Source organism: Pocillopora verrucosa, chromosome 10 (assembly GCF_036669915.1).
Source record: "Pocillopora verrucosa isolate sample1 chromosome 10, ASM3666991v2, whole genome shotgun sequence".
In the NCBI taxonomy this organism is placed as follows: Eukaryota; Metazoa; Cnidaria; class Anthozoa; order Scleractinia; family Pocilloporidae; genus Pocillopora; species Pocillopora verrucosa.
In genome coordinates, this window is record NC_089321.1 from 18052098 (window position 1) to 18062097 (window position 10000).

Genomic DNA, 10000 nt, shown 5'->3' on the forward strand with positions numbered 1-10000 from the left:
TTCTCTGAAAAGCAATTACATTTGGACCTGAGAATAACAAAATAAAAAGGAGAAACTTTTCATCTATTTTCTCTTTTATCTAAACACAGAATGATACCTTGACACGATAGATGATTCAATTGATAAACTAATTAACTGATTAAATATTTATGACTGGAGCTTGTTAAAGTAATAAGGGTGCAAGAATAATTTCTGTCAAGACAAAGGCAGTTTAAGTGAAAATTTTTGTATCATTTCATAAGACACTTTGTGACCTATACACGAAGATGTAATGTGACGAGGAGATGTGAAGCAACATTGAAAGCTCAAGAGGTAAACGCTGATAAGATGTTTCCATGGAATATAAATGGTTTGGGACACTTCATGATGCTGACATTATGTATGCAGAGTAACCTAATATAATTAGAAATATCCCACAAGTCACTTGTATTTTCTTTGTACACACACAAGCCTTCAGCCGCAAGTATGCAAAGAAATTACAAGTGACTTGTGGGATACTTTATAGTATATCGTGAGAGAGTCATGCATACCTATTTTATACCATGTCATAATAGCTTTACACAATCAATTCAGTGCATAATAGGAAGGTTTGGGGAAATTCTGACAAATATACAACAGCTTTCCTGCAATCTGATTGGCTGTATTTCTGTAGCATGGTAAGAACTTTGGTATGGCTCACACCCATGGCTTGCATGCTTTGTTTGCTTCCACAGTGTCCACTCTCTCAAACAGCCACCGATTATCTTTTAAAGTGCAATGAACTCAGCCGGACCCGCCAACACTTTGAATTGTAGAGATAATTCTCTTTTTGGATTGGCTTATGAACGATCAAAGCCAGACTCCAATGTTGTGCATTGGTAAATAATGTTTGGGTTGGCCCCGCAGTTGAGTTTGTTACACTGAAACTAACCTTTCCACATCAGTTTTTGGTTATACTGAAAAATCAGAGTGTTCACTTCTATGAATACAAAATAGAGGGGCTCCGCTGCATATTAAATCGTGATCGAGCCTCACATTCAAACTGTGTTGTCATGCCCACTGCAAGCCGTTGACAGGTTAAAAATTTATAGGCGCAGGAATTGATTACTTTCTGGTAATGTTAAGTTCTATCTACCTCATATAACATAATGATTAAAAGGTTACCTTCAATAATCATTTTCAGCTGTGGTTCCAGGGGTAATTCGATGAAGTATGAATCCTCTTTAGTTGGTCTTCCCACAGGATGTCCATCTTCACACTCCGTGGCATCTCCTTCTTTTCTGCAAATCGAACAAACCCGTACTTTCGCAATGTTGGCTAGTGATGGCATAGTCTTTTTTAACAGTTCCTTGTAAGTTTGGGGTAAAGCAATTTCAACCCCCTCAGGACAATGTAACTTAAGTAAAGTGAGTAGATCATTCTGAGCTTTACGGGGAAGCTTGTACTTGCGACTAAACTGCGTAATGAGAATACAACTTGCACCCACAGACAAATTAGATCCTTCGTAAATGCTCTTCGTAAATACGTTTGTGAGATCACTTCCATCGTCCGAAATGAAAGAATCCTTGTCACTATCATCTGAACTGCTATCGTTTCGACTCGAATCGTCACACGAATCGAGTTCTTCACCGTTTGAACCGCTAGAGTTGGACAACAGATATGCACGAGTTTGATCTTCTGTTTCTTCATTCACAACCGCAGCATTGATCTCTGTATGACTACTACAATCACTATCAACCGAAAAAGTGGACAACTGCTTGTTTTCTGTATCTTGAGACGAAGGAGATTGCCAATCATTGGTCGCTTCCTTTTATATACGGCACATACGGACGTGGAAGATCTGCTAAACCACTTTCGCTTTCATTTGAAGATGCAAACCCATCTTTTGCTGCTGAAACTATTTTGCTGCAATCTGAAACTGTTTTAATTGAATCAAAGAGCCCGTCATCATCCGAGTTGTCCTCTTCGTAGTGATGTTTACACGAAGGAAGACGCACTTGTCTTGTCGGTCTTCGCCTCAGTTTTGGTCGTCTCGTTTTTCTCTGACACCCATCAGCATCGCTAGTGTCGCTGCTGTTCGAAATCTGTCACTTGATTCCATTGCTACAAGATTCTTGAAGTTCTATTAATTCACCGACGTCACTGTCCGAATCCATTCCATCTTCACTTGTTTTGACGTTTCGAGGATCGCTAGAGGAGCAATGCCAACTACGCGTGCAAAGCGGGAAATTTGTGGTCACTCCATTGGATGATACAACTTTGATTGACAGCCAAAAGAAAGGCGGGAAATTTCATGCCTGCTTATTGGCTGAGCTGATACATGGCATATCCCATTTTGATGCGCATGTGTGCGTAACGGTCAGACATACTTTTTGAAGCTCTGCTTAAAGCGTTCAAGAAAGTCAATTTAGGCACTAATAATTTCACATCAACAATCATTTGCAAATTCGTAAGGAGACTTGCGAGAAATAATGTCATGGTGGCGAGAAGGCATGCCTCGAGCGTGGCGGCTCGAGTCGTTGGTTTAGAAGAGAGTCAGGACATGTCCAAAATATTAATCCTTGACCATCTTACACCGAGAATGCAGGAGTTGTACGGGAACGCCAAGTCATTCAAGACCAGGTTTGGTTTTCAGTTCTGCTGGGTCAAAAACGGAACCATTTTCCTTCGCAGATCAGAAGATTCACGTTCTTTAAAAGTCCGTTGCCCTGACGGTCTCTCTCGGATCATCCAAGATGAACAGGAAGCACTCAGGTAAGTATTTGTATGACTGTAACTAGAAGATTTTAGTGCTCTCATATTTAGCAATGCCGATTTCAACCGAAGTTAAGCAAAACAAAGCTTTCTTCCTTGAATCACCGTACCATGGGCAGAGCTCCATAATCCAGTGCCATGGCAAATATAATAATCTCTTAACAAATGATAACCTTCCTTCTAAAAAATATCTTGAACGATTACCTAGCCTGTATGACATTGATATCTTCAGTCTGAACTCTGTAAACAGTAAATTTTACGACACAGATTTCTCTGCTATTTATCCCATCCGCTGTAGATACTATTCCCCGAATAGTTTTAGTCAGCTAAAAAATCAGTTAAATGAACAACGTTCTGATAGTCATTTATCTTTTTTTCATAACAATGTTAGCAGCTTAAAAGGTAATCTTGAAAACTTCCAAACCCATTTGCTCGATGAACTTAATTATCATATCAGTGTTATTGGAGTAGCCGAAACCAGAATTAGAAATGCAAATTCTATGGACTTCAATCCTGAAATCACAGGTTACACTTTTGAATACGTCCCGACACCTCTTTCAGCGGGTGGCGTCGGCATGTATATTGATTCAGAGTTAAGATACACAATTTTAGAGAAAAGCTCTAACGAAGCTTTTCAGGCATTATGGGTTGAAATTTTTCAAACAAATGCAGCAAACATAATCTGCGGAGTGTTATATCGTCAGCATAATTCACCTGAGCTTTTCCTAAAGTATTTTGAGGAAACCGCAGAAAACCTTATAGCTACTGGCAAGCCTGTATGTCATGACTGACGCTAATATTAATCTCCTTTCCTTTGATTCTTGCAACTATGCACAAGATTTTCTTCTAACTCTCCAGAGCCTTAACTTAACTCCTTGTATTGACAAACCAACTCGTGTGCACAGAAATTCTTTCTCGTTAATCGACAATATATTTACAAACAAAGTTAATGAGAATATCATTAGTGGCAATATAATCTCTGATATTTAGACCACTTCTCGCAGTTTTATTTAACAAGCTCGCTTGTAGTCAAAGGCAAACCCCAGAGACCTCTTGTGCGCGATTTTTCCCAATTTTCTGAAGAAAATTTTATACACAACTTGTCACTTATTGATTGGGTTGACATATTCTCCCGTAATTAAACTAATATCGATAAGGCTTTCTCTTCTTTTTACAATAAATTAAATAAGTTGATCAATAAGCACGCTCCATTAAAACCAATATCCCGGCGGAAGCTCAAATCTTTTTCTAAACCATGGATTACAAAAGGAATTTGAAAATCCATTAAAATGAAAAATAAACTTCTTGACGGGGGTAATATTAAACTCTTTAAGATGTATAGAAATAAAATCTCAACATTAACTCGTCTTAGTAAAAAAATTTACTTCCATAATTATTTCCAAAACAACCTAGAAAATGCTAATATACTCAACCGCCATTTTGCTTCTATTGGAAACCGTCTCGCCTCTGATCTACCAAGTAGCGATAAGTCTATTCATAACACTCCTAATGATATGCGAAACTGAAATACATTAAATTAACACATCCCTTGCGATTCAATGCACGCAGACATGTGCACAAGGGTGTTCTAAGGGTATAAATATTGAGTCGAAGCAGAATAACACTCCTTTCATGCTTAGTCTCAGCCAGCGGAGCAGTTAAGGAAGGAACAGCCCACCCACCCACCCAGACCAAATTTGCGTGTGTCAAAACACTGCTACCCTAAGCCAAGCTGTTCCAGCTTGGCTTAGACCGCTGTGCAATATTATTTCCCATATCTTATTTCAACTGAGCATGAATAGAGTGTTATGAAATAGATTACTTTTCGTGATTACCTCCCATTAAATGTTCCTTCCTGCTCTTTTGTGTTTGACTCTGTTCTTTCTTCTGAAATCGAGCTTGAAATAATGCTTACGCCAACAAACAAGTCCCATGGACTAAACTCGTGTCCAACTCGATTACTTAAATGTTCATGTCATATTATATCAGCCCCTCTGGCAACTCTTATAAACAACTCGGTTCAAAGGGGTATTTTCCCCCCCAAACTTAAGCATGCCAAGATCATTCCAGTATTTAAGGATGGGGATGAAGCTGAACCGGGGAACTATCATCCAATATCACTTCTCTCGGTCTTTAATAGACTCCTCGAGAAAATTATGTACAACCGCCTAAAGTCCTTTCTTAGCAAACATAACCTATTCTATAAGTCTCAGTACGGTTTCCGTGAACAGCGCTCAACCGAGCATGCAATCCTTGATATTGTTAACAAAATTCAATCAAACATGGACAAGGGAATGTTCTCCTGTGGTGTATTTATTGACCTTCAAAAAGCATTTGATACTGTCAATCACTCTATCCTCCTTCATAAATTATCCCACTACAGCATTCGTGGTATGGTAAACGATTGGTTCTCCTCCTATCTGTCAAATAGAATCCAAACCACGCAAGTTGGTCCCCACATATCTAGAAAGGAAAATACCCTTTGCGGCATTCCTCAGGGGAGTGCACTTGGTCCCCTACTGTTTCTTATTTATGTAAATGACATTTACATGGCCTCTGACAAACTAACCTTTATCTCTTTGCTGATGACACTAACCTTTTATATGCTGATAAAAACCTAAAATCTCTCGAAACTATCATCAACTGTGAACTATTTAAGGTAGTCGGCTGGTTAATCGCTAATAAACTCTCGTTAAATATTAAAAAAACAAACTATATAATTTTTCATCCATATCAAAAAACGCATTAATTTTAACATCCGCATTAAGGCCTATGATAGCCGCACTAAAACATTTTTTTGATCTTGAACGTAAGGATCATGTTAAATACCTAGGGGTAATAATTGACCAACATTTATCTTGGAAACATCACATTAATTATATTGCTTTAAAAATCAGCAAAAATATTGGAATTATTTGGAGACTAAGACACTTTGTCCCCTTAAAAACACTTCTAAGTATTTATAATTCTTTAATTTCTCCCTATATATCTTACGGCCTCATTGCCTGGGGCCAAGTCTCCAAATCTTATTTAGAAAAAATTCTTATACTCCAAAAGAGAGCTGTTCGCTTGATCTACTTTCTGCCTTTCAGAATGCATGCGATTCCCTATTTCGCGCAATCTAACATCCTGCCAATAACAATGCTCTACTTCAAACTTTCATCAATCTTAATGCTTGATATAACCACTAACTCTGCACCTAAAAATATCTGCAATCTTTTTATTTCTACACAAGACATACATCAGTATAATACCCGATCAGCATTTTCTGGTAACTACTATATTAACTATTCTAGGCTTAATCATCATAAAAACTCTTTTTCTATCGTTGGGGCAAAAATTTGGAACAGTATTCCCGAGAGCTATCAAAGTCTGCCCAGGCACATATTCAAAAAGAAAATTCAAGCATTACTATTTGCAACTCTAGGAAGTCTGGATAGTTATGCTGACACTAGCACTCTTATTTCTGAAATAAAAAAGGCATCTTAATTATAATTCAAACATAATATATTAATTTACTTTTTATCACCTTTTCCCTCTTTTGTCAAATAATGTATGCAAAATCGAGTAATTCGCATAATTCGTGTTTTTGTAATTCGTGTCGTATGCCCTTAACACCGCCTGCCTAGATTAGCTCGCTATTTGCAGGAGGTGATTATTGTACAAAGATTTTCCTGCAAACTTAATAATAAACTTGAAAACTTGAAAAAAAAAAAAATCCCAGCCTTGCGGCCCAAGAGTTTTCTTGTTGTTTTTTTTTTTCTGACGCTGGGCACTTTTTCTTCGCCACGACGTGCAGGACTTTAATCAGGAAGACACAAAAAGGTAAGAAAATTCCGTGTACATCTTAATTAATTTGATCAAAAAGCACCCATCAAATTTGAAACGCAGAAGCATTTAGCAATAAACGGAAGACTATCTTGTGCTGCATACTTTTGAGGTTCAAAAACCTTAAAAAATTCCCTCTCATTTTCATTCATGGTATGTTCATTCCTCAAACACCATTGCATTAGGTAAGGTGACTTTATTTTCTTGGGAGCTCATCCTTTAACTACACTGCTTCTTGTTCAACAGAAAACGAAGGCCAGGATAGAGACTATTTTCTGTTTTCTTTCGATGACAATACTTATTCATTAGTTGAAAGAAAATTAATCTCCTGCCAAGATGAGGAATTAAAACTAGGGGCCAAGCTTAAAATAAAGAATGGCACCAACTAAGGTTAATTAAGGCCTAAGTCACACTGTCTTTAACCCATATTTTCACAAAATTGAGAATAACAGCTATTTTGCGAGGGATTTTTCTCATACTTGGCAGAAATGTGTATCACTACCATCTTTCTCGGACTGAATTGTGACAGCATAATATGATACTCTCAACAGCCAAAAACAGTTAATTTAGGCGCCAAATTCGTTGGTTGCTTTCTTGAGCAAATTCCCACCACTAAACATAAGGCAAATCAAAATGCAGTTATCACTATGAATATTTGAGACGTTTTTCATTGTTTTCCCACTTGGAATGGCTGCCAAAAAAAAAGAGAGATGTGTTAGGCAGATTAAATCAAGTTTTGTCTCTGCGAAGCTGCTTCCTCTATCATGGTTTTCACCCAAAAACATCTTAGCCTTTACCTGGTTCCAACCGCTATCAACGAAAGTAATCCCACAGGTTCCTATTTATTTGGAAAAAAGACAAATTAAAACTGTCTAAGAGGTGGGAATTTTGAAAACTCGCAGTCACGTAATTCAACTCAGTGTCCGCCATTTTGACACACGAGTCACGCGAGTGTTCAGAAGCAATAATTTAACGGCTGATACACTACCAAATACTAATTGGAGCAATCTCAGAAGTAATACAGGCAAACTATGTATACTTTTGATTATATTTATTTCTTTTTCTCGTTTTCTGAGGTCAATTACATCTATGTAAATGCAGGGTTAGATCACCTTTGACAGTTCTAATAAAACACAATTGCAAATTTGGGCGGTAAGAATAAAGAATGTTTGTAATTTTGTCCCAAGTAGTATCATATAAGGAGACTGAATTACAATTTTGGCGCAAAGTTATCGCACTGATTCCTTGAAACTCTTCAAGGTTTTGTTCCCTGACAACGGTACTACTCGATAACGAGCTAAGTGTATTCGTGTAAAATGAAAATGTCTGTCATTTTTAATTGTGGATTTGCAAGAGTTGCTGTAAAGGAGATCTTTCGTAAGGTTGGAAGTGCTTCGGTTGAAACTAACCCTAGTGAAAAGTGGAAGAATTACCTTGCAGCGTTCGAGGGTGATAGTCAGGAAGTCTTTGCAGTCCAACGTTCCACCTACGTCAAGAAATCCAAAGCAATTTACAGCTCTTTCCGAAAGATGAACTCAAAAGCCAGTGCCCAGTACCAAGACACGTTTTCAATGGTAAACTGGAAAGCTCTTAATACAGCGCAGAAGAAACAGCACACACTGTCAAATTGTGGAGGTTGTCAAGTGCACTATTATGCCATCCATAATTTTTCCTTAGTGGAGAAACTTTCAAAACCCGAAAACTTTTAAAAGAGGCCCTTATTGAAAGTGGGGTGACACAAAGTAAAGTGAAACCAACGCAAAAAGCCATTAAAACTGCTGTAAAACACATTTATTCAAAAGTGAATGGCTACTTTGAGAAAATATTTAAAATAAGCTTTGCTGAAGCACAAACAAAAGTGAAGGAACTTCAGCTCCAAAAAAGAAAGATGCAATTGAGAAAAAGCGGCAGCGTCGAGGGAGAGCACGCCAAGAAAAAAATAAAACCCAATGCTTATGTCTAGTCCATCTGGAGGAGGAGTAATGTTTCTAGTTACTTTGCAGTAATTTGCATGCCAAACAATGAGATCAACAATCTTCACCTTTACTTGTGTTGCAATCTAGCATTTATTTAAGCACACTCTCTATAATATATTTGCCTTCATTTTCCAGTTTTTTAAAAGGAATGTAAGTACCAAATAATCCACTGTAAACTTAATCAATCATACTGAACTTCTTCCAACCAATGGAGAGAATATAATACTGGGAGAAGGATCCTATCGTCGATGCCTTCTGAAACAGTACACACGATTTTGATATAAAGGTTGTGGAAAGACAGTCTCTGATGCAGGACACCACAGAGATAATGAAGGAGGCTCACATTATGCAGGCACTCGCACATAAAAATATCCCAACCATAATAGGTGTGCAGCTTCAAAAGCAGCCCATTTCCTTAATAATGGAGTTTAAAGGGGAAGACAATACATCTGTAACAATAAGCAAACTATTGTCTTGTCAGAAAAACAGTGCAACAATACAGAATGTGCAAAGCTCACTCATAACAAATGACTGGTTAATTATTTCACATGATTTGACAGAAGCCCTTTCACACATTCACACAAAAGGCTTTCTTCACTGTGATTTGAAGGCTAATAATTTTCTTGTGAGTAACAAACATGACAACATCATCGATTTTGGAAACGCATGTGACAGCTCCTTTCCTCCTGCAAAGAATTAATGAAGCCAGTGATATTTTTTCCCTCGGTAAAATTCTTTTCAAAGTAGGTGTTAAGCAAAACATTCCACGTTTGGTTTCCATGGCTCAAGAATGTTTGGATGCCAGTCCTGTAGTAAGAAGACCAACAACAACAGGCATTATGGCAACACTGGCTTCCATAATATCTCACTGAATACTATAAGCTTAAGCAGGGGTTTCACGGGCCTGACACTGAGCAAATTACCTGGCTAGGAACATAATTTTTCCTGCATCTTGTGACTGACATAAATCAGAATCAAAACATATTTTGCCTGCTTCCTTGTACATTTCCCATCACCTCAAAATCTTAATGAAACCTCTCCAACCATGTATCAGAACTTTTGTCATGCATTTGAATTAAAAGATACTCCACTGGTGTAGTGGGTAGAATATTTACATTCAAATAGACACATATATCAATTACAAGTCCATCATTGACAATGATTGTTGCAATTATTACCGGTCAAAACTTAAAAACCATTGCATTGTATTTGCAGTGAAATCAATGAACATGTTGAGAGCGGTGTTTAGAAGTCTTCATAGGTTCAAAAGGGTTCTCTTTGGCTTTAAGATAGCGATATCATGCCATTTTTTGAGGAAATGAAGATAGCAAAGAAAATGTTATTACCTTCTTTCGATGTCTTCCTCTAGATTGTCGGATTCACCAGCGAAGATGGGAAAAACCAAGGCAAAGCTGACACTTCAAAATGGTGGATGCCGTTCACGAACTACGCGGTCTTGATTC

At 37.7% G+C, this 10000-nt stretch overlaps 1 protein-coding gene and 1 pseudogene across 1 annotated transcript in view; one reads left to right on the plus strand and one right to left on the minus strand.

The window, feature by feature from the left end:
• LOC131773416 (uncharacterized) overlaps positions 1-2294 on the minus strand; it is a 10240-nt pseudogene extending 7946 nt beyond the window's left edge.
• Positions 2295-7883: 5589 nt separating this feature from the next.
• The window catches only part of LOC131800248 (uncharacterized), a 6147-nt gene continuing 4030 nt past the window's right edge, over positions 7884-10000 (plus strand). The window contains exons 1-2 of the mRNA XM_066172935.1: positions 7884-8135; positions 9907-10000. The exon at positions 9907-10000 is cut by the window's right edge and continues 3 nt beyond it. Of these exons, the coding sequence (XP_066029032.1) occupies positions 7884-8135; positions 9907-10000 (346 nt within the window). The remainder of the gene's footprint in view (positions 8136-9906) is intronic.